The sequence below is a fragment of the Gymnoscopelus braueri genome, assembly GCF_963280865.1.
Source record: "Gymnoscopelus braueri genome assembly, chromosome: 2".
Classification (NCBI taxonomy): Eukaryota; Metazoa; Chordata; class Actinopteri; order Myctophiformes; family Myctophidae; genus Gymnoscopelus; species Gymnoscopelus braueri.
In genome coordinates, this window is record NC_137604.1 from 52,302,609 (window position 1) to 52,326,361 (window position 23,753).

General features: G+C 41.1%; 1 protein-coding gene across 3 annotated transcripts; it reads left to right on the forward strand.

The window, feature by feature from the left end:
* Positions 1–84: 84 nt before the first annotated feature.
* gtpbp1l (GTP binding protein 1, like) lies at positions 85–23,753 on the forward strand. Of its 3 annotated transcripts, none has more exons than XM_080453697.1 (14): positions 85–135; positions 376–587; positions 2,029–2,140; positions 4,883–5,063; positions 7,708–7,891; positions 8,700–8,864; positions 9,563–9,686; positions 10,555–10,669; positions 11,307–11,451; positions 11,826–12,008; positions 12,478–12,613; positions 13,638–13,816; positions 15,922–16,071; positions 20,356–23,753. In XM_080453697.1, the coding sequence occupies exons 2-14, from the start codon at positions 393–395 to the stop codon at positions 20,467–20,469; spliced, it is 1,983 nt and encodes a 660-aa protein (XP_080309823.1). In that variant the 5' UTR covers positions 85–135; positions 376–392; the 3' UTR covers positions 20,470–23,753. The 3 variants fall into 3 exon arrangements, with proteins under 3 accessions (XP_080309823.1, XP_080309825.1, XP_080309824.1); XM_080453699.1 differs by having other exon boundaries at positions 100–210; XM_080453698.1 differs by lacking the exon at positions 85–135 and having other exon boundaries at positions 161–587.

A 23,753-nucleotide genomic window follows, 5' to 3' on the forward strand; every position in this document is an offset into this window, starting at 1 on the left:
ATAGGGTGGAGTTTAAAGTACCGTAGCCAATCCAATGTGTGTATTTCATATATGGGCGTGTCACACATCTAGCGTACACAAACACAAATCGAAGCTAACAGCAGCTACACAGTTAGCTCACCAGTTATACTTCTGGTATGCTAAAGTATTTCATATAGATTTTCCATAACAAATTAAGCTCAGATACAATATAAGTAGAAAATATAGCTGGTACGTTAACGTTCCATTCTGGGTTAGTATGTAAGCTCGGTGTTTGTTTACTTAGCATCAGCTAGCTGCCTCTAATGGTCATAATTAGCCGATAAAGCTAAAGCTAAGGTATTTTTGTTTTTGTTTATTTTCTTGCATTTATTTCGTAACTTGTGTTTTCTTAAGGTTTTTTGGGGGAATAAATGGCGTCGTTAACGGCGACAGAACCGGGATTAGTCCCTGCTGGTGCAGCGGACACGGAGTCCATAATAGTACCAGCTTGCATGTTCGCTCCAGACCATGGCTGTGGGATGAACGACCCGGCCGGAGGAGAGGGCTTAGAGGACGGGGAAGGGACCAACGGCGAGGCCGAGGATCACCTAGACTTCAGCAGTAAGGTAGGCCTTATGGGGGTCTCGCTCCGGGTTGCCATGTCCGATTATTATAAGCGACTTTAGGCTTGTTTCTTCTGTAAAGTTGCTTGTTCGTTGCGTTTTTTTTGGGCTTGTTTCTAAAGTGTAGTTGCTTATTTTATTTGGGGTTGTTTCTAAAGTGTAGTTGCTTATTTGGGGTTGTTTCTAAAGTGCAGTTTATTATTTGAGCTTGTTTACTTAATGTTGTTGTAAATTTCTTATATTTCATCATGATTTGTGTGCATGGGGTTCTCATCTTAAACAAGCGTTATGCTTAATGAGGGTTTCCAGTTTAGTAGACCTTGTATTGTGAATTTGTACTTCCATGTACTGTTATGTACTGTCATGTACTATTCTCATGTCTTTCTAAATAAACTACATCAATCAATCAATCAAAAAACAGTGGTTCTCTCCTCCATTAAGAACCTCTCACTCCGCTATCATCTTGGAGTGAGAGGTTCTTAATGGAGCTAGTGGTTCTCAAACATTTTCATGGCATGGACCCCCAAATGAAGATGTATTTGTCCACAGACCCCCACCTGGATTTTTTTTTATTTGTGTCGTTAAAATGTTTTTTTGTTGTTGTTGAAAATAGCGCGACGCGTTGTGAGCTTGTGAGTCGACTATTTTCAAATAGCCTAATTAAGTCGCTTCTTTTGGGCTTGTTTTCATAGACCTGGTTGCCCATTTCTCTCGCAGAATCTGGCAACACTGGTTTAGCTGCTACGATAAAGTTTATAGTTTCCCTTGAGGGTATACATTACATACTTATACGGATTTTTGATGCGCAAACGAATGCAATGTGCAGTTGTTTTTGTTCGGCAATCATCTCTGCTGCAAGGATTGTTGGACACGTTGCATGTTTTGTGATGATGTCTGTCTGCACTCTGCAATCAAACATCAAAGTCGTGACACGTATGTTGGTCTCTCTCTCAACGGTGACCAGCTGGCAGTTATGTTCACAATGCCACCTGTCCTTGAGCAATGAAATACAAAGGTTTCATGTAAAAAGTGCTTTCTGTTCACCAGAATCACAGAAAATCCAACATTTACCAATACCACCTACCTGTACCTACCCAATCTGCTGTGTATAGAATGTACTGTGAAGTTTTTTTTACACAAAGTTAGGTGGCAGCTAATGTACAAAAAAAATGCTGTTGGTGTATACAATATACCAAGATTATATGCACATGCACATATGTTTTCATACTCTCAAATATTTGTACGGTTTTGTATCATTATTATTATTATTGTTGTTGTTTATCTATGCTGCTGCATTGTGTGACGGAAGCCCCCCCCAAAAAAGTTTTACTCTTATGTACCTGAACACAAGATGTACAAATAAAGCAGAACATTGAACATTTATCCCCTTGTGGTTAGCATTTAGGTTTTTAACTCTTTCTCTCTTGTCCTCCTCATCCTTTAGCTGGTTCTGGTCAGCCCAACAGGAGAACAGTATGACTCGTTACTACGGCAACTAAGGGAGCGGATGGATGAAGGCTGCGGGGAGACAATCTATGTGGTGGGAGTGGGCTCAGGTGAGCAGATTGAGAAATGGTCCACCTCTCACATACTAGTACACACACACACACACACACACACACACACACACACACACACACACACACACACACCTGTAAAGAGCCTCTAGTAAACTACCCACTCACCTACCACACTAATAATTATGCCTCTACTCACCTACACTATAGTATTGGTACTAACTACTAGCCACGTGCACCATACTGACACCTCAACCATGCTTGGGCTTTAACCCTTATTACCCAGTATGTAGTTGTCAAAATATACAATATCCAAAGGGGACAGAAGTCCCAACATGAGCGTGCTCTACTGTCAATAGTCCATTTGTCAGAGACTGCTGATGCGGTAAATAAGAAAATTAAAAGAAAATTCACCTTGTGAGTGCGGACTGTTTCTATAAAATATACTATCGGGGTAAGGCGTCAAGCTGTTCAGTGTCAGATTCCGTAGTAACACGATCACTATATGGCTGTGCGTTATTCCAGGAGTTACTTGCTGCTACTGTAGGAAATGTATCATTAACCAGTCAGTGTGGCAAAAGGGTATATAAGCCTATTTTACCAGCCAAGTTAGATTATACAATGCAAATGAACCGTCAAATGGTGTTTACTACAGCACCACAGCGATGGCTTGCAGAAAAGGGTATCAGCCACAGCTAGGCATATAAATCTGCCTTCAGAAAGAATAGCTACTGTTTGCTTACAAATAATGGCAGTGCAAATGTTGCTTTATGTCATGGATCCCATAGGGAAAAGTCATGCAATTTGATGCTCAAAATGTGCTGTAGAAAACTCAATTCTTTGCCGGTCAGTGTAGGCCCAATTTGTGCTCCCTGACAGCTGAGCTGACCCCATTTGTCTGCCGTTTAGTGTCTATTCTTTCTGACTCCCACAAAGCTCACACACAAACACACAAGGGGCTTTGTTGGTCAACAGGTGCCAATTTTCTGCCCACCGCAGCAACATGTCTGACCCATCTGGCCTGTTAAGGTCAAAGAGCATGTGTGAAAAGGGTCTTGTCTTACCCAGCTCTGCATTTGGACTGTCACTAGCCAGCAACTCCCTGTTGGTAGCTTGGACAGGCTATACGTGTCAACTGTCAAGTGCTCATATTGACATAGTAGTAGCCTTAGGTCAGTTACATTTATTTACATTTAGATGGGCGGGACGAGTCAGATCTGTTGGGAACAAATAGTTCTTCCAGCCCATAGACGGGACTAAATGCACTGGTTTGGAATTAGCCAAGGGGAAGAGTAATCTCTTATGGATATACTTACTTTTGTGTCATTTGAAGTTGGTAGAGAATTGGCTTTAAATGTTACCAACTGCTGTTGGTCTTTTTGAGACGGTTTATCTGAGAACATGGTTAGGTTTGCTGAATGGCTGACTCTAACTGCTAGCAAGACTGAATGTTTATGCAACATTAGGCCAATATTATATTCAACTCAAATGATACTGCCCCCATAAGAATATATATGAAATTATATATCTTTATGAAATGAAAATGCCCCTGTCAGCATTTTGTCAACCTAGTGAGTGACTCTCAATGTACCCTGACATCAGAAAGTGGTCTCTGATGGGCATATTGTGAGAAATGGGAAAGGGTTCTTGGAGGTATTGTTCCACAGTCATACCTAATTAAATCCTTTGTACTTTTACTCAAGTACATTTTGAACACCAGACTTTTACTTGTAACAGAGTGTTTCTGCATTGCAGTATTGATACTTTTACTTAAGTAAACATTTGAGTACTTTTTCCACCACTGGCTATTTCCGCTGCATGACACCATCATGCAACAATTTATAAAATAGGGTGAAAAACCTCTGTGACAATGTGTTACGGTATCATCGACTATAAGTGAGCAGTGTCACTGCTCACTATGATTACATCTGAAGACATTTAGTGGAGATAGACTTAAATGCTGAGTAAAGGGGTAACTGGTTGTTATCCCGTCATTTTGGAGAGGCGCTGTGGTTTACATTGTATAGTTACTGACCCACATCCACTCCCCTTTTCTACCTCAATCCTTATGCCATGTTGCTCTTTTCCTCTCCTTCCTCCTGCATGCTGTCTTTGTCTCATCCCTTCCCTCATTCCTACCATTCCCTCCATTCATCCTCTCTCCTCCATTCTGTTCACATTATGTTTCATATTGTTACTGTCTTACCTCCTTTTTCCATCTCTCATCATGCTCATGCACGCATCATTCATCCTTTGCTCCTCTTTCACTCCACATTTTCCTAACCGACCTTTATTACCCCCCCCCCCCCCCCCATCCATACTTCCCTTCCTCTCCTTGTTCTAACACACTGGTTCTCAACTTCGGGGGACCACCAGGAGTCCACATTTTACAGTGGTTTTTTTTACAATTATTTGAGATAATCGCAATAATTTTTTTCATGATCGTTTCCATGTTGAAAAATGTTCACATTTTCAAATAATAAAAAAGCAGAAATAGCAGATCAGCTACCTTTTGTATATTTATGTTATTTGTCATATATGCCCTGTGCAATTTGTGATTATTAAGCCTAAAAACCTTGTATTCATATGTTCCAATGTTCAATGCCAAAAACACAATGAAATCGTTAACGGCAATTATTTGTGTGACAATTAATCGTCAACTTGAATTTGTAATCATGACAGCCCAAACCCCAGTTTGATAGTTTGATATGAAATGAATTTCAGGTTGAGAATTCCTGTTCTAAAGTCCTCTCTTTGCCACCCCCCACCCACCCCCCCTAGACGGTGGTGACTATGGTCTGGATGACAAGGACATGGAGGCGTCGGTGGCGACGGTGCACTCGCTCTGCGAGCAGATCGGTGCCGACCTGATCCTCCTGAGGGAGAGGACAGACAGCGGGGGAAGGGTACGGGACTACCTGATCCGCCGGCGAGTGGGGGAAGAGGATTTCCTGGAAGTCAGGTACAGAAAAAAAACCTTGTGACCTGAATGTTTCATAGTGTCTCGGGTCACGTGGCACTGAATCCTTCCAGATGCTATTCCAATGCAGTGGTGTAAAAAGTACTTACATTTTTTTACTTGAGTAAAAGTATCAATACCGCAATTTAGAAATACTCTGTTGCTAAGTAAAAGGCCTGTGTTCAAAATGTTATTGAGTAAAAAGTACAAAAGTATTGGCATCAAAATACACTTCAAGTACCAAAAGTAAAAGTACTAAAATGGTTGAAAACAGCCGATCTACAAGCTCACAACGTGTCGCGATGCGACGCGTTGTGAGCTTGGAGATCGGCTGTTTTCAAATAGCCTAGGTATAAAATAGGGCTAAAGTGGTTAATGTGTGTTTTATAATATAATATTTTATATCTGCAAAGTAACTAAAGTTACTACAATAATAATTGTAGTAGTGTAAAAGTACAATATCTTCCTCAGAGATGTAGTTGAGTAGAAGTAAAAGTATTGAAAATTGGCAATACTCCACTAAAGTAAAAAATACCTCATAATTGTACTTAAGTACAGTGCTTGAGTAAATGTACTTAGTTACTTTACACCACTGCTCCCGTGTGGCTGCTCTAGTGACCACAGAGTTGTTGTTTGTACTGAGCAGGTGCGGTGTTTGCTTGTGCATAGTTTTATGAATGGGAAGATGGGTGGAGTTGTGTGAGTGTATGTGTGCAATACACTCACATAGCAACCCGTCCCTTGTTTAAGTAAAGGTTAATAAATTCAAGAGAGAGGGGATTAGTGTCTTCTTTAGAGTGTAACCACCCATCCACCCAGTTACAACTATAAACATTCTATGTCATAAAACCAGGAAGCTCCAGAATAGGGATATTAACCAGAATAGTTTGACTTGTGTCTTTGTTTTTGTTACTTTCTTAACTCAAAATGTCTCGCAAAGATTTTGTTACACTTGTGTTGTGATTTGTAACATTACAATGTTAAACAAACCTTTTTATCCCCTGAATCCCATATAATCAGTCATTTTATCAAACGGTCAGATGGGGGGCAATAGCTGAACTACGAACGACGACTTTGTAAACAAAACATGACTGCAGTTTCACAGTTTACACTAAAGACAAGACTAGATTAGATTAGATTGAACTTTATTGAGTGCGCGGGGGGGGGGGGGGGCATTCAGTTGTGACAGCCATGACACAAAAGTGTACATAATATATAGGTGGATACGAAAGTTCCATGCAAGACAGTATCTTGTGTATGTATCAGTGTATGTAACTTTGCGTTAATGAGTTGGTTTACTCCCACAGCACTGGAAATGCTGACATCACTTGATGTCACCCGACAGTGACATCAAGTGATGCTAGCAGCGGCAAAGTCAGTTAACGCCCAACTACTTAACAGCAAACATCATTATGGACTTTTTAAAAAAGTGATGCAAAATTTGACCAGGTTCTTGGTCAAAATGATCACCACAAATGGGCAGCCGATCTCTATTGTGGAAGATGAGGCCTTCACAAAGCTGATGTTGAACTAGGATACTCAATGCCAAGCCAATTCTTTTGTACCTGCAATAATTGACAAGCTGTATTGTAATTTGAATACAGCAAATCAATATAGTTCCACTCGTGAAGGCTTTTTTTTATTTTTGCATATATGCTTCCACGTATCTAATATGTAAAGTAATACATTTGTAAAAAAAACTAACAACAACAAAACATGCTAAAGTATTCAGCAATAAGATTACATGGCTGAATAAAATCACAGTTGGGGCCTTCAGAGGTCAAGGCAGCATGTTTGCGTGTTCTCTGTAACTGGTATAGAATTGCATCAAGAGGTGCTACATCAGCATTTTCATGGTACTGTATCTTGTAAGTTTCCTCAGCAGAATTCTCCAGTTACCCTATTTACAGAGAAGACAAATGGAACTTAATCTTTTGCAATGAAGTGGAGCTGGGTTTTTTAAGATTTATTTTTGGCATTTTCTTGTTGAGATAGGTCAGAGAATAGCAGGGGTGTCACACTACACTACCAGCCCGCCGGGTGATTTGAGGTAAAGGAAAGTTTAATGTTTATATTTTGTTTGATGTTACGGAATATTGCAACAGCAACAACAGAATTAATACAAACATAACTGGCCTGCATAAAGTCATACTTTAACCAATCTGACCACACAACCTAAAGTTAGTTTGACACTCCCTGTTGTAGAGAAACGGGAAACCACGGGCAGGGAGAGAACAAACATGTAAGACACGGGTCAGATTCGAACCCGGGTTGTCGTGCTCACAAGGAGCATAATGCTCCGTGCTCAAAATGTGCACAAAAATATTTTTCAGAAATAGAAGATCTACCTCGCTACAAGCTTGTAGATCTGCTATTTTTGAATAGCCAAAGTTAAAAATAATGGTTATAGCTCAAATCTAAAATGACACAGATGCGTTCCCGGTTAACTCAATATTTGAGGGGAAAGAAAGTAACAGAGGGTGAAGGTCTACAGAACACAGGAGGGAACACGCTAGCAGCAGATCATCTGAAGATATTTTTCTCATCAAACACTCAGATCAGACAGTAAAAAGTAACTTTCTTAATCGCCTATCAGTATCGGGTATTGTGTCTATTGTGTAACTCCTTGTCCCTTTACTTCCACCAGGGTAGCGGTGGTGGGGAACGTGGACGCCGGTAAGAGCACGCTCCTGGGAGTGTTGACCCATGGCGAGCTGGACAATGGCAGGGGCTTTGCCCGCCAGAAGCTCTTCCGACACAAACACGAGATGGAGAGCGGCAGGACCAGCAGTGTAGGCAATGACATCCTGGGCTTTGACCAAGAGGGACAGGTAAGGGAGACCGCTGGTCTTAGGCTGATATTCGATAAATATCACTATTTGTTGCCATATGCAACATTTTACACATTTTCGAAATATAGAGATGTTAAATTGTGGACATCGACCAAGCCCAGAGAGGCTATCTGCTCCATAAGGCTTTGTACTTAGCCCTGGCGGTTATCTTACTCATTTTAACCAGGAATAGGTGACTGGAGATTTGCCTTATCCTCCTCTGAGTCTGGAGACAACGGCTGATGGATTTTAGTCTGCTGTTTGAGCAGTCACGACATGACACACGACATCAAGAAACTTGCTATATTCAAAAATATTTTAGTTGAATTGTAATAGCAGTAGCTTTTACTGACAGACCTGGGTACAAAAACTGGGTACCCACTTAAATCTCTGTCCATATCAATGAGCTGTCTATTGTTTGAAAAGATAGAACACAGAATTTTCATTTCCCTCTCAGTAGTTGGCAGGTTATCTTTTCAGACCTTCATCCCAGTTTGCCCCTGCTACTTTTGATTATGTGAATCATCATTCTCTCTGACTCTCTGTCTGTCTCTTTCTTTTTAAAGCATTCTCTTATCTTTCTCTCTGATTGTCCGATTTTCCATCTTTAGAAAATCATTCTACTTCGTCTAGTCTTATTCTGTCTGATTGTCTGATTCTTCTTTGGTGGGTTTGTTTTTGCCATACAATCACGATCCTCTTGCAGTCGGTGAGCAGAGCGGGATTCCATTTCTTGCTAAAGGCCGTTGATGGTCACGTTAGTAATGTATGTTCTGTAACCACAAGGCCTGTCTGCTGCCCCCTTCAGGTGGTGAACAAGCCCGACAGCCACGGGGGCAGCCTGGACTGGACAAAGATCTGTGAGAAGTCCTCCAAGGTCATAACCTTCATCGACCTGGCCGGCCACGAGAAATACCTCAAGACGACCGTCTTTGGCATGACGGGGCACCTGCCTGACTTCTGCATGCTTATGGTGAGAGCAGACGAATGGGAAGTGGGGAGGGGGTCAGTGTTTGGTCAGTCCACATGGAATTCATCTTCGTACTTGAGACGAGCACGACCGTGACAGTTTCACAGTATTGTGCCTGCTTGAACCTCTGCCTTAATATTGCCCGCAGATATCTCATTGAAAATGTATTAGTGCATTATATTAAAGGGGCAATAGACAACATTCAGCCACTGGATGTTGCACTTGTCGACACCTGTTACATAAGGTTTGCCATTTCCCCTCGGTCTATAAGGTAGAAATAATTTAGTTCGCAACATTGCAACACAATGGCTGCCTCCAAGAATGTCTTTAGGGACTGAGTTCATAGGGAGTGCTACATAGTTAAAACATGTAATCAATCATAGAAGGTTAAAAACAGGGTTTAAACATGTCAAGTACAAAGGGCTATTGTTCACATTAGTTACACAACAATTTAACACGAAAGGGCGTTCCTAAATAAAGTTTTTAAGCCTGTTGAATTGATAGAAAATGTTTTGGGTGTGCTACTTTAAGTCGATAGGAAGGCTGTTCCACTTTATTTATATATACCCGTTAAAATGTAAAGGGTATATAAATATAGATTTCCAGTGTTTGAAATGAAAGCGTCTGTAACAGTTAAATTAACTACCTCTCTCACCCTCCTTTTCTGTTTGTCTCCACCATCCCACCAACCCTTCTCTCAGGTTGGCAGCAATGCTGGCATCGTTGGCATGACCAAAGAGCACCTTGGCCTGGCACTTGCCCTCAACGTGCCCGTGTTTGTAGTGGTCACTAAAATAGACATGTGTCCGGCCAACATCCTACAAGGTAAAGACGCACTTCGACGTCCTGACATATTTGGTTATTGGTGCTGTTTAAGTTAAGTGGTGTTCAAAGTAACCATCCATTTCACCCCTTTAATACACCTTGCACTAAAATGCAATCTGTATCTGGATAGAAGGGAAAATGTAGGTTAATGCGAGGTGTACACACACACGGCACATAATACATATGTGATCTGATCTGGCTCACACTTGTGTGTGTGTGTAGAAATTATGGCAGATTAACACACTGTAATGAGACACTGGATGAATTCAGTATATACTTTCTTAGATTGTAAAGCATGTCCTCACCAAATCTTATGATGTAAGTTGGGGTGTAATGCTCTTACTTTCCACAAGCTACAGTAGTAGTAATTGTCCATTCACCCTACTATTGAAGGCCATTAATCGTTCTGCCCCTATAAGCCTAACAATTCAGCGTAATGAACTTATATGAACTTGTCTCATTTAAGATCATTGGAAACATGTATATTAATACCACTTCTAAATGAATAATACTTTACACAATATCTCTTTTGAAAGCGCAATTATACAGTAAAGCACTTTCCTGTAGTACAGTGGGAACTAATCAAGCTTATTATTCTCATATAATGGTGTACCTCAAGTTGTAGATAAATGGAGAGGCCACTGAATTAATCCAATATTTGGAACGTTTGCAACATCTTACAATACCCTTTTAATGAACTCCCCACTAAACCAAAATCAGCACTATACAAGAATCCACTCAATAGTAATGTGGCTAATTTTTTAAACCCAGCCCTGCAGATGAAGGCAGCTCTATTTAACTGTTTGTTTAGTGGCAGACATTCATTTTGCCCGTGTGTGTGTGTGTGTGTGTGTGTGTGTGTGTGCAGAGACACTGAAGTTATTACAGAGGTTATTAAAGTCGCCAGGCTGCAGAAAAATTCCGGTGCTCGTCCAGAACCACGATGATGTCATCGTCACAGCCTCCAACTTCAGCTCTGAGAGGTGAGAGGAAGCGAGAACGCAGAGGAAGCATCTCGGAGACATCGACTGAAGCTGGAGACATTCAAGAGAATTTAAAATGGGGACAGAAATGGATAGGATAGAGATACTTCATTGATTTAACCCTTTTTTGGCGGGAACCCCTATTTGTAACTACCTTTCAGAACGGGAACCCCTTTTAGGGTTGTTGTTGCTATGTACAGTATATAGCAACATACATTTGTTGTAGTTTTTGAATAAATATTTTTAAGTTTTTCAGAAAATGTAGGTCAGAATTTAGAAGGCGTTTTTAGAATCGGCCTCAGGTCTAAATGGGTTAAAACGAGATGGGTCTTGATGAATTGAATACATAGGACCGCAATGGAAACAAGTCCTCAGGGCTTTTTGTGTTATCCTTTTTAGCATTAGTGTATAACCTCTGTACGTTTTGCAAACTGTTAATAAAGTATTCAATCGATACAAATTTAAGGAAACCTAGGAATGAGAGGCGAGGTGAAAAAACGGAGAGAGAGAAACAAAATGAAGCCAAAGCGAAACGGAAGGAGAGAAAATGGAGAGAAAGTAACTGAAACAGTCATGTGTAATAAATATTCCCCTCCGCTCCTCCTCTGTCCTTCTTCCTGCCTTACCCTCTCTGCAGGATGTGTCCAATCTTTCAGATCTCCAATGTCACGGGGGAGAACATGGAGCTGTTGAAGATGTTCCTCAATCTGCTCTCCTCCAGGACCACTTACAGCGATGATGAGCCTGCCGAGTTCCAGATAGATGACACATACTCTGTACCTGTACGTCTCTCTCTCACACACACACGCATGCGCACACACACCCCTATGTACTGGGCACGTAAGCTGAAACACATGCATGTGGACATGTACCTACGTTGAGGTCTTTTCTCTCTAGCACATGACGTGTACTACTACTTAAAGTTCTTTCCAGTCTCAGTTTCCTTTTTAGCAGTTTCCTTCTCTTTCAGTGTCATGGAATGACACTGAAAGCGGACTGACTTGTAATTTGCCGTTTACAGAGATTTATTTTTGTTGTTTTGGTGATCTTGTTGCAGTAACATAAAGCCAGGTTGGCATTTTGTGCACTTCACTCTGCACCGAAAATCTGCATTACACCATAAATGTTGAGCATGTGTCGTATGTTCTGTCTGCAGGGCGTGGGCACAGTAGTGTCGGGGACGACGTTACGCGGGTTAATTCGGCTCAATGATACACTGCTGTTAGGCCCGGACCCACTGGGCACCTTCATCCCTATTGCTGTGAAATCCATCCACCGCAAGAGGATGCCCGTTAGAGAGGTCCGCGGAGGTCAGACCGCCTCCTTCGCCCTCAAAAAGGTTTGTACCTTCATACTGGTATGCAGGTGCTTGTGATACATTTTCTGTGACATAATTTGATCATTACTTTGAATAAATTATATGTATATGTACATTTTCAAGGGTTGTTTTCTTTTTTTTGGGTGATAAAAACCCTTCACTGTTCTGTGTAGCAGCAGCACTGGGAAGTTTCCTCAGGCTGTTGTAAATAATGTTATCAGTCGACTTGCCAGGTAAAATGTTTGATAAACCCAGTGATGCAAGTCTCAGAGGTACCATAGAAAGCTATCAGATGTGCTTAAACACAGATACTCTGCTGTTATAACATTAAGCACAGCCTTATAAAATACTTCTTCACAAAGCCTAGGGATAAGCCCAGAGGAAGTTGGTGGTTTGTAAATGTCTGTGTTTATTTCTTCTCTTCCTTATGCCCTCGTTCGTTCTCTACGTAACTTTCTCATTGATCTTCCTTTGATGGTCCCTCTCTCAGATCAAACGTTCATCCATAAGGAAAGGCATGGTGATGATCTCCCCCAAGCTAACGCCACAGGCCACCTGGGAGTTTGAGGCTGAGATCCTGGTCCTTCACCACCCCACCACGATATCGCCAAGATACCAGGCCATGGGTTAGTGGCAACACACACTCATAGACCCTCTACTAAACGGCTCAGCCCCTATGAGCCATGCTGTGCAAATGATTTAATGGCTCAAAACAAATGGATACGTATGGCAGATAATGTATGTATGGCAGATAATGTGTGTCATCAGAGGCTCTCAAAGCAGCATGGAAAGGTGTGCAGAATTGTGTACACTTTCTGTGTAAACATGAAAGAGCATCCTACCAAGAACATTACTTATGTGCAGTGGTGGAAAGTAACTGAGTACATTTATTTAAGTACTGCACTTAACTCACTGAGTGCCAGAATTGCCAGAATTATTTCTGGCTATGTTGTCCCAGTGCCAGAGAATTTTTCAAGGTTAAAAAAAAGTGCTTAGGAAGCGAGATACAGCCTTTTTCAGTTATAAGTTAAACAAGGAGTGGATGGAGCTGCAAATCTTCAGATAATGATATATTGGGTTCTGAACAAGTTTTTTTTTTTTACATTGTTTTTCAAAAACACGTCAAAAATATATATATACTTTTTTTCCTTCACAGCACCAGGAGATATCATTTTTCGAAGATTTAGACTCCAATCCACTTCCTGGTTAACTTATGACTTCAAAAACCTGTATCTCGGCTCCTGTGTACTTTTTTTTTTTACAATGTATTTTTAAGTATTTTCAACTGGCTGCAACTATGGAACGGATTACCGAATGTTTTAAAATTTTTTCCTCCGATTGTACGAGACCTCTATGTGTGAAAATATTTTGTGACTACTTGAAAAAGGTTCAAAAATGGTTAAAAATCCTGGCACTCAACGTATAATATTTTAATAAACCTCTGGCACCCAATGTGTTAAGTAAAAAATGTGAGTACTTTTTTCACCACTGCTTATGTGTGTTTTCATATTCCATCAAACATAGCATATACCCTGTAGAAAATCATCCAGTAGCCCTCTGGAAGGTCCCAATGCACAGGTTAAGAACCACTGATTTTCAAAATAGAAAAGGTATCTAAATGTCAATTTTCTGCCTGTGTGTTTGCCTCAGTCCACTGTGGCAGCATCCGGCAGACGGCGACCATCCTGACCATGAACAGAGAGTGTCTACGGACAGGAGACAAGGCCACTGTCCATTTCCGCTTCATCAAGACCCCCGAGTACCTCCACTTAGACCAGAGGCTGGTGTTCAGGGAGGGACGTACAAAAGCCGTGGGCACCATCACCAAGGTACTGGATGTTCTGGGACATATTTACAAGATGTTTATGCTCAGTTGTTTGTTTCAAATGGTTTCTTTTATCAAGGTGTTTGTTTGTGTTTTGAACATTGAACTAAGGAAAGACATTTTAAAACAGTACTATACAGTAAGTGCACTGCCTTCTTTTGTTCCATCATGTTGGCCCTATTATGGAGGGTAAATATAGGTTATGATCATTACGGTTCAAATATTTTGATTGCATTTTTGCTGTTAGACAAACACAGAGGAGGGAGCACACACCTGTGTTGATGAGGTGCTGGCCACGGCAGGTAACAGTATTGACAGAGGATGAGACCGCACAGCTCTAAGCCACGATGCAAAATAAGTATATTTAAAAAGAAACCAACGTGGGCACGGTGGCGCAGTCGGTAGCACTGTCGCCTCACAGCTAGAAGGTCCTGGGTTCGATTCCCACCGGGGGCGCTGGGGGCGTGTCTTCTCTTCCGCGTCATCAGCGCCCATACCCTAGGTGGGGTTGGCGAAAGGGCCTTTCTGTGTGGAGTTTGCATGTTCCCCCCGTGTCTCTCAGGGTAGTTAATACCCTCACAAAAACATGTAGTAATCCTGGTCGCTATAACGCCTCCCCCATGACAGCCGGGGCGCCTGATGGAGGGGAAGGGAACTGGTTGGAATAACGTGTTCCTTCCACGCGCTACGTCCTACCGGGGAAACTCCCCCCTGTCAGGTGATAAGAAGGTCAGTTGGCTCTCATGCATTGAAGGAGGCATGAGCTCGGCCCTGGCCTCCCTAGGCTGATGAGGGGAGTGTAGCGCCCAGGATTACTTAGCAAATTGGCACCCGATGAAAAATAAGGGTCACAAAATCGCGGGATAAAAAAAAAAAAAAAGTTAATAAAAAGAAACCAACGTTTCGACAGTGAAGTCTTACTCAGGGTTTAACAGAGAATTAATGAACACATCACCTATAAAGCAGACATGCAAACTTGTAGCTTTTCAGCTACATTAGCCATTTTTAATCCAAATGGGGCAATTGTGTGACACCTGACCCGAAAAAATGTTTTCACCTTTTTCACCTCGGGGCTGTTTGCATGCCTGTATAAAGGGACCGGGACAAAGGTGAAGTGTCCTCAATCTACCCATCAGCATGGGTGGGGTGGATAATTACCCATTACTGACAGTGACCAACTAATTGGTAATTATCCACAATCATCTTTGTCCCGGATATGTTAAACCCTGAGGAAAACGTCACTGTCGAAACGTTGGTTTCTTTTTAAATTCAACTTTGCATCGTGGCTAAGAGCTGTGCGGCCTCATCCTTTGTCCTCTGCATTTTTGCTGTTAAAAACGTCCGCGTATCTCTAGTCTATCCTGCTATAATATGTGATAAGTATGCTGCAGACCAAGCTACTACACGACTATAAGCCAAGGGTTCATGATGGAATATAGTTAAAGTGTTATTAGGGTATAAAACAAATGGGTTAGTATCCGCAAATTGACCTCAGACTGGTGCTCAGAGAAGGACGCATCAAGGCTATTGACACCATCAACAAGGCAATAAGATTCATGGGGACTTATTAGGCTCTTAAAGGATTGTGCTTTATGTCCAGGGCAAGATGTGTCTATAAAAGACAGACTGTAGTGCCTGCAGATTGACTTTGAGGGACACAGACCTGTGGGTAGTATCACTAAAGTCACCAAGGCTATGGAAAATGAAAACGCATTTTAAATTAAGAGCATTGGATTGGAACTGTGTTCTGCGTCTAATTGTGTTTGAGTCACCTTTTTGATGATTTTCCATCTCAAAGTTGAGACTTTTTTTGTTGTTGCTTTTGACATAAACTTAAATAATATATATTATGTTTACTTTTTCCAGTATAGATTATTTGACCTTCGTTTAGCTCAGTTTTCACATATAAAGCTTCATATTGCCAGAAAGTTTTGTGATGTGACATGACTCAACCTTTGGGTCATGATGAAATGTATTTGGCACTTAATGAAGTTATTTTCAGATGAAAGTAGAGCATAATGACTATTAGATTAATCATGTCTGAACCTTGTCATGTGATGCTTATAAGACACAAATCCTTTGCTGATACAGGCTGCACTCTTGTTTCAGTTGCTCCAATCGGTAAGCACTCAGGCAGCCAGGAATCAGCAAGCTAAGATGCTGGGCAATAAGAAGGCTTTTAAGGAAGGAGGCACTGCAGCCAATGAGGAATCTGGCTCCAGCATGCGGCCGTCAAGCCCCAATTCAGCTGAACTACCGGTGAGCTCAAGCTTTAATGCCGAGATATTAATGTCTAAGTGGATGATATGCAAAACCATACATACAAACATAAGAAATACCATGAGAATGAGGGTGGATTGAACCAATAGGCATCTACTCTTAAAGCAGAGTTGCATAGACTTATAGTGATGACTTCTAGTCTTATGTAGGCTAACCTGGATGTTACTTCCTATGATGGAGTTTTTGCATTGGGTTTTGAATAAACTAGGCACCATGCAAGTTTGTAATGCATGCCCTACCTACACACAATAATACCTGTTGTACTTGTCAGAGTACCCGTTGTTAGAGTACCCAGTGTGGTACCCACTACCTTATGACCGATTGACCAAATATGGAGATACAGGGATCCCTGTACATGGGCATAAATGGGAGATGGATAACCCACAGAGTTCCATTGTACACACTACCACTTGTATTGGTGTAACGGCACAAACGTGCCGCAAAGCTCGGCCAATCTGTGAAGCCGAAGGTTTGGGTTGGCCAGGCCAATCAGAGAAACCGATGCCTACACCGTCCTCCACAGGCACAGATTCCGTGCATCCTCCATAAACCCCGCGAACATGCGTGGTTTTTCAGTTCTCAACAACCGTCGGTCTGACTGAATTTGGGTTAGCCGATCTACAAGCTCGTAGATCTTGTAGTGCTATTTGTGGAAGTTGTACTGAATTTGCAGCTCAACAAAAGCTAATTCGTCCTAGTGTATGATAGAGGACAATTTCACGATAACTAGTTAAAATCTCTGCGATACGATTATTGTGAGCGTTTTTTATCACGATAAAAGATAATATAGATTATCGTCCCATCCCTACACACAGGCCTACAGAAACAAGTCGTGTGAATTTATAGATGGATTAAGAAAAAAGTAAAAATGCACAGCGAACACAGGCTTATGATATTCACATGATATGTTCAACAAGATAATCTCCCCAAGTCAACACACTTTGCGTTTTTTTTCTTTACTAAACGGTCTGAGATATTATCGGATGCAATTTATATTGTTTATGTTTTGTCGTAGAACAAAACATAACCTTTGCATGCAAACCAGAATAAGCATGTAGGAGTTTTTCTCAGCAGCATAGATAGATGCAGATAGCCATCATCCACAGTCACACTGCATACTACTGATAAATGTTATTATGGGAAAACGTCTGTTTTTTGCACTGCTACACACCCTCTTCTCTTCCTTTTCTGTCTCTCTTGCTGTGCACCAACTAATTTATCTTTCATTTCCTTGCTCTCTCCTCCCTCTGTCTCCTCCCTTTTGATTTGTCACCCACCTGTGTTTTTGTCTCATTCCCAACCTCCTCTTCCCTCTGCCCTTAAACCGATTATCTCTCCTATAACATATATTATTCCCCCTGTCTGCCAATGTTTGTCTACCGCTCCTGTATATCATCCGTCTTTCCCTCACCCATCTCTTATGTTAACATCTAAACCTCCCCGCATCATAACATGGCTTTCTGCTTGGCATTTCTACTCTTTCTCGGCTGTGCTGCGTTAGACAACAGCAGAGGAGGAGACACTATGTAACGATGGCGACAAAGAGAACAAGGTAAAACTGGTCTTCCATAGTTGAAGCTATATGTCTTCCATCGTTAAAGCTATAATCCGTAAGTTCTGTCTCTCTCCCGATGCAGAGAGGTAATTGCAACGACGTCGGAACTGCAATAAAGATGGCGCTGCATCTAGTGTTACATTTCGGTGCGCTGTCTGCTTTGAACTTTATTGTCAACCAGTCGCTGTCCTACGCGATACCAGGGTCAAAATTTCTCAGTGTCGCCCATACCCTAGGTGGGGTTGGCGAAAGGGCCTACTCTGTGTGGAGTTTGCATGTTCTCCCCGTGTCTCCTAGGGTAGTTAATACCCTCACAAAAACATGCAGTAATCCTGGTCACTATACTGCCTCCCCCCTGGTCAGCCGGGGCGCCTGATGGAGGGGAAGGGAACTGGTTGGAATAACGTGTTCCTTCCACGCGCTACGTCCAACCAGGGAAACTCCCCCCTGTAAGGTGACAAGAAGGTCAGTTGGCTCTCATGCATTGAAGGAGTCATGAGCTCGGCCCTGGCCTCCCTAGGCTGGTGGGGGGAGTGTAGTGCCCAGGATCACTTAGCAAATTGGCACCGGGTGAAAAAAAAGGGTTACAAAATCGAGGGATAAAAATGATTAAAAAAAATAAAAAAAATCTCAGTGGAGTAAGGAGATCACTTCCACTACCACTGCAGATGTGCTAATTATTTTATCTCAACTTACTCTACATAGATTGGTTAAAATAACATTTTATTCATTAAAATTAGTCCCGGATTATAACTTTAAGGGAGGCAATATCAGACCTGTAAACTGGCATGCAGTTTTTGTTTGTTTTTTTGTTTTACAGTAACTGATATTGAAACATGAATTGATGAGTTGCTTAGCTTAACTGTTGTGAAGTGAAATGAGCATTTCTGATGTAACTCTTGTCAATAATATAAGCAAACCATTTAAGTAACCGCTCGTGGGACTTTTAGTTTTTACAGCTGGGTTGTCAGTTTGGTGGTAGGTACAGTTTTACTTGTTGTTTATTTGTTGCATGTTGCAAGCAAAGTAAAAAATGCTTTACATGTACCAATAAAAGAGTTGTCGCACACTTGTAGCTACCGATGCCAATACTTTTATTGTGGATACAGAGACTTTAAAACACACCGACAACTTAAGTTGAACATGGAATTCAAATCACCTGTTACTTACACTTGTTTCTTCAATTGTTTTATCAAAGTAATTGCCAGGACTTTTTGTAAGACTTATTTTTTTATCTTCTCACACACTTGTGATTTGATGAAATGTGGATTTAGATGTAGTTGATTTTAGACTTCCTAGCTGAGAAACGTTCTGAAGCTGAGAAATTCTCTGTCTTGTTCTCTTTAAGCATTGGTTCTCAAAGTGGGGTTTGGGAACCCCCAGGGGTCATTGGGGGGAATTCCTGGGGGTCCCCAGCAAAATGTGTTAACACATTGGGTGCCAGAGGTTTATTAAAATATTATACGTTGAGTGCCAGGATTAAAAAAAAAATTTGAACCTTTTTCAAGTAGTCACAAAATATTTTCAGTGATCACCGTCCTCACGGTGATCCCCTCATTACACACATAGAGGTCTCGTACAATCGGGGGAATTTTTTTTAAATTATTCTGTAATCCGTTCCATACTTGCAGCCAGTTGAAAATAGTTAAAAATACATTGTTAAAGGGTAAGACCACTTTGGTAGAGGTTTGGGTTGTGTATTTACCTTGCCATGATGTAACTCCAAAGGTGGGCAAGAAATAAAAAATAATTGCTCCATTGACTAGAAATTGATAATTGAAAATATGCTCCTCATTGACTTACATTGTACGGTAAAACAGCTCTCAAAGTCACTCTTTTAGCCCATAAATGAACCCAAACTAAGCTGATTCAGACAATATAGAGCATCACCAAACCCAGTACTGTTTGTTTTTTTAATAAAAATGTCAACTTCCTGTTGATTTTACTATTTGAAGATCTGGATCCGGATCCGCTGATCCAGTCCAGGTTTTCTACTTATTAAAAATGGCAAAATCAGTACGAAGTTGACATTTTTATTTAAAAAAAAAACTTTTGGGTTTGGTGATGTTCTATATTGTCTGAATCAACTTTGTTTGCGTTCGTTTATGTGCTAAAAGAGTGACTTTGAGAGCTGTTTTACCGTACAATGTCAATGAGGAGCATATTTTGAATTATCAATTTCTAATCAATGGAGCAATTATTTTTTATTTCTTGCCCACCTTTGGAGTTACATCATGGCAAGGTAACTACACAACCCAAACCTCTACCAAAGTGGTCTTGCCCTTTAAAAAAAAAAGTACACAGGAGCCGAGATACAGGTTTTTGAAGTCATAAGTTAACCTGGAAGTGGATTGGAGTCTAAATCTTCGAAAAATGATATCTCCTGGTGCTGTGAAGGAAAAAAAGAAAAAAAAATGTTTATTTTTTTTTTATTTATTTTTTTACGGTATATATACGGTTTTGGCACTCAACAGCTGTATTTGAAAAGAAGTATATATATGGTTTTGGCACCCAAACATTCTAACCGTTTTTTTCCATTTATACGTTGGCTGTTAAAATATCAGATCTACAAGCTCATAGCGCGTCACTTTAAAGCACATTATTGCTCCTGTATGATTTTTGGGGGACCCAACAGACTTTTTGTCCCCCCCCCCACCACCACCACCACCCCTAAGCTGATCCTCTGGTGTTTCCCTTCATGTGCACAGCCCAAGTCTGGAGGTGGAGGACGCAGGAGAGGAGGCCAGCGGCACAGAGGGAAAGCCCTGAACGCTGCTCCCACCGCCACAGCTGTGGCTGCAGGAGGAGCCGGCCCTGCCTAAAACACCACCTCCACCAATCCCAGGAAAATAACACACCCCCTCCCCTCCCCTCCCCTCCGCCTTCAACTTAAGCTCTGATTTCTGTGACAGGGAAGGAAAGACAACAGCCGTCCTCCTCTGGTTGCCTTCAAAGCTCGTTGAGAAAACCTTTGTCTTTTTCCTCTCGACAAATTGATATAAAATGAAGACTTTCATTTAACATTTAAAGATAAGTCATATTGTTTTTGTGTGTGTTCAAATATGACTTCAAAGAAAAAAAGCATTCCCACTCACTCAGACTTTCTCTGCATTGAAATGAATTAAAAACACATTCAGTTGCAAGGACTTTCCTCTAGCCCATTAAGCCTATTATATACATGTTATACCTTTGAAACCGGGAAAGCATCTGTGTCATTTTATATCCTGCTATCTACAGTATATAGCAACATGAATTTTCGTAATTATTTTCTGAAAACTCAAGTTAGGATTTAGGCGTTTTTAAAATCATCCTCATGTCTAAACGGGCTAGATATCCTTAACCACTTAACTTTATGGTTGAGGTTTTTTGATTCCCTGTACCACACAAGACAGAAAGCGATTTGCTATGCCTGTTGCCCTCATTTAAAATTATTGATTCATTCAGCATATTCACAAGGAATTTTGCTTGTTATTTGAGGGGAAAAGAACATGGATTTTCTCAGGAGGCACGAATGCAGCCAGTGGGGTGTGCTAGTTGTCTGCTTCCTTGCTGTACTCTCCATACCTTTGTAATCGTTTCCCTTCCTCCTCTCTTCCATATCTTGCTGTTCACTTTCATTTCAGTCAATTTTAGAAGTGGATTTTCCTCAAAAGTACAAACAACTCTTTTGCCTTTAAAGTTTCATACACTCTAAAGCAGTGATTGAGAGAGTAATGTTAGACTTGACAGTCATGTAAATGGTGAATGGAATCAGGATGGTGAATGGAATATTGATATGAAGTGAAAGTGTATATACCGTATATTCCAACAATGGGGGTATGAACATCTCTGACAACCAAAACCTAAATGGCAAAAAGGCAGCTCTGTTTAGAACATCCATGTTTTTAGCTTTGGTACAGCTTATAGCCAGTGTGAGAAAGTAACTGTAATTGTTACCAAAGTTTTTGCTTTAGGGCGGGTAACAAACCATCTTTTGAAGTACCTGTCTGAAAAAGCCAGCTTGCTAGTGAAAATGGATGATGATTAAATGAATTGAGATGTGACAGCCACAGTTAGTTTCCTGCCCCTGGACTCAAGGCTGCTACTACTGTGCTGCTTGTGGAAATAATTCTCATTACTCAACTTCACATACGCCCCCGCATCCACTCCTCCCAGTGTAGTCCTGCTTGACATTTTTTATTTTATGTTTTATTTAATCAAACCATGACTTTGTGTAGCAAAGAGGCAAAAAAAGTGAAAAGCTGTCATTCATTTGTCCCCATCTGTCCCCACCAAGGAAATGTCTTAGTTTGTAAATTGTACAAATATAAGACCTGTGTAAATTGTAGTTTAGCTTTGATGTCGACCAATACAGAACAACTCTATGGGAAACTGGATTCAGTTAACCGGGACGAAGTAAATTCAGTCAAGCAAGAGAGTCAGACCTCACTGCAAAGTTCTCCACTATGATCCAACACTGCCACCATCAACATTTGGGAGCCACTCTTTGGGCCCTATTTTGCGCCCAATTCGTGCTACCCACTATTTGAGGATTTAGCATCGTGCAAGGGGCGTTTCCCGTGGCCGAGTTGCTATTTTGTTCACCAGCCTTATCCCTAAAACACCTGCGCTACCTGTTACATTATGCATAGGTGTGGTCTGGGCGTTACATTAATAAAACCACAGTGTGCACTGTGCACAGTAAAATTGTAATGACAATCACATTCACAATCACTTTATTCAGAAGTGCCACAGTGTGCAATAACTATGCAGCCGCACGAAGTACCATACACAATTGACACAAGGAATTGACACTCACTTCTGCTGATTAAAATGAAAATTTTAATCACAGAGATTTGTTGACAATTAGGAGTGAGGGAGACTCACTCCTAATTGTTGTGCCCCGGCCCAACTCCCGATATTTCCATTGCAGGTGCGCTCTACCAAACAGACTTTGGTAGCATAGCGGGTGGTCTGAAAACGCACTATGCGCTTTCCCAAACATGTGTGGGCAAGATAGCAATTTTAGGGATAGCGCAAATAACGGAGTTGGCATAATATGTAGCAGGTAGCACGGCCATAAGATACCTTTGGGGACAGTGCTTTGTACGTTATTAACGGGTAGCGGGTAGTGCCAAGGGATAGTGCTGGGTGCAAGATAGGGTCCTTTGAGTTGTTTGCCTTATGTGTAATGATGAGGCTAATTTATGTGCTGGTGGAAAAGTGTCATGCGACATATGCGAAGTGTTGACGCACGCTAAAGCATAAATGAAAAAAAGCAAAGCAGTCCTGTTAATTTGGAATTCACTCCCATATAACCCTGAAATGTTTCAGCCCCACAAAGGTGGGTTGGGAAATTAATCCCAACCATGAGCAGGGTGGTAAGTGTTTCTACACTGTCAGCCACTAAAGCTGTTTCTGGAGGCTCCATTCATTTTCAAATAAATCATATTTGGTTTGTAAAATGGTGGCTGGTTTGCACTCCCAGCAGCTACTGTGACCGATCGATAGAAAAGTGAGTTTCTGTCTCTGCACTCAGATCATCACAGTTTGGTGTCTAGACAAGCACACCTCTAATAAGCTAACAGACGGGTGAAAAGACTCATCTGGGATACTATGATGCCCAGGCACAAAAGAGATGTTAAGGTGTTGAAATGAATTTCTAATGATAATTGTAGGTTTTATTGGGTTGTTTCAAGCTCCCCCTCCTTCTGGGTAATATTTTGAGGGTGAAATAGTGTTAAGGATTGTTCTCATGCCGTCAACGGCTAGTTAACCTGTAGCACTGATCTCTGATCATACTCGCCTGTTCATACAATACCATGAACGTGAGCTGATCAATTTTAAAACTGTTTGAGGTCGGTGTCTTTGGGGCAGCTGCATACTCGTATCAGATTTTATGATGGATATGAACACCGCAAACTGCCAGAATTTGTATTTTCTTTTTTCATTTTGTGTTTTCTAAACTTGCTAATAGTGCATGATTTTATTTTTGAAGAGACGTTTTGTTTGTATGTATATACAAAAAGCAATTGTTCAAAGAGTTACAGGAAAATACCATTTAACTTAAGTGGTGCCAGTTTGTGTTGTAAATCATTTTAAATAAATTTGTTTCAGAATATCAAGA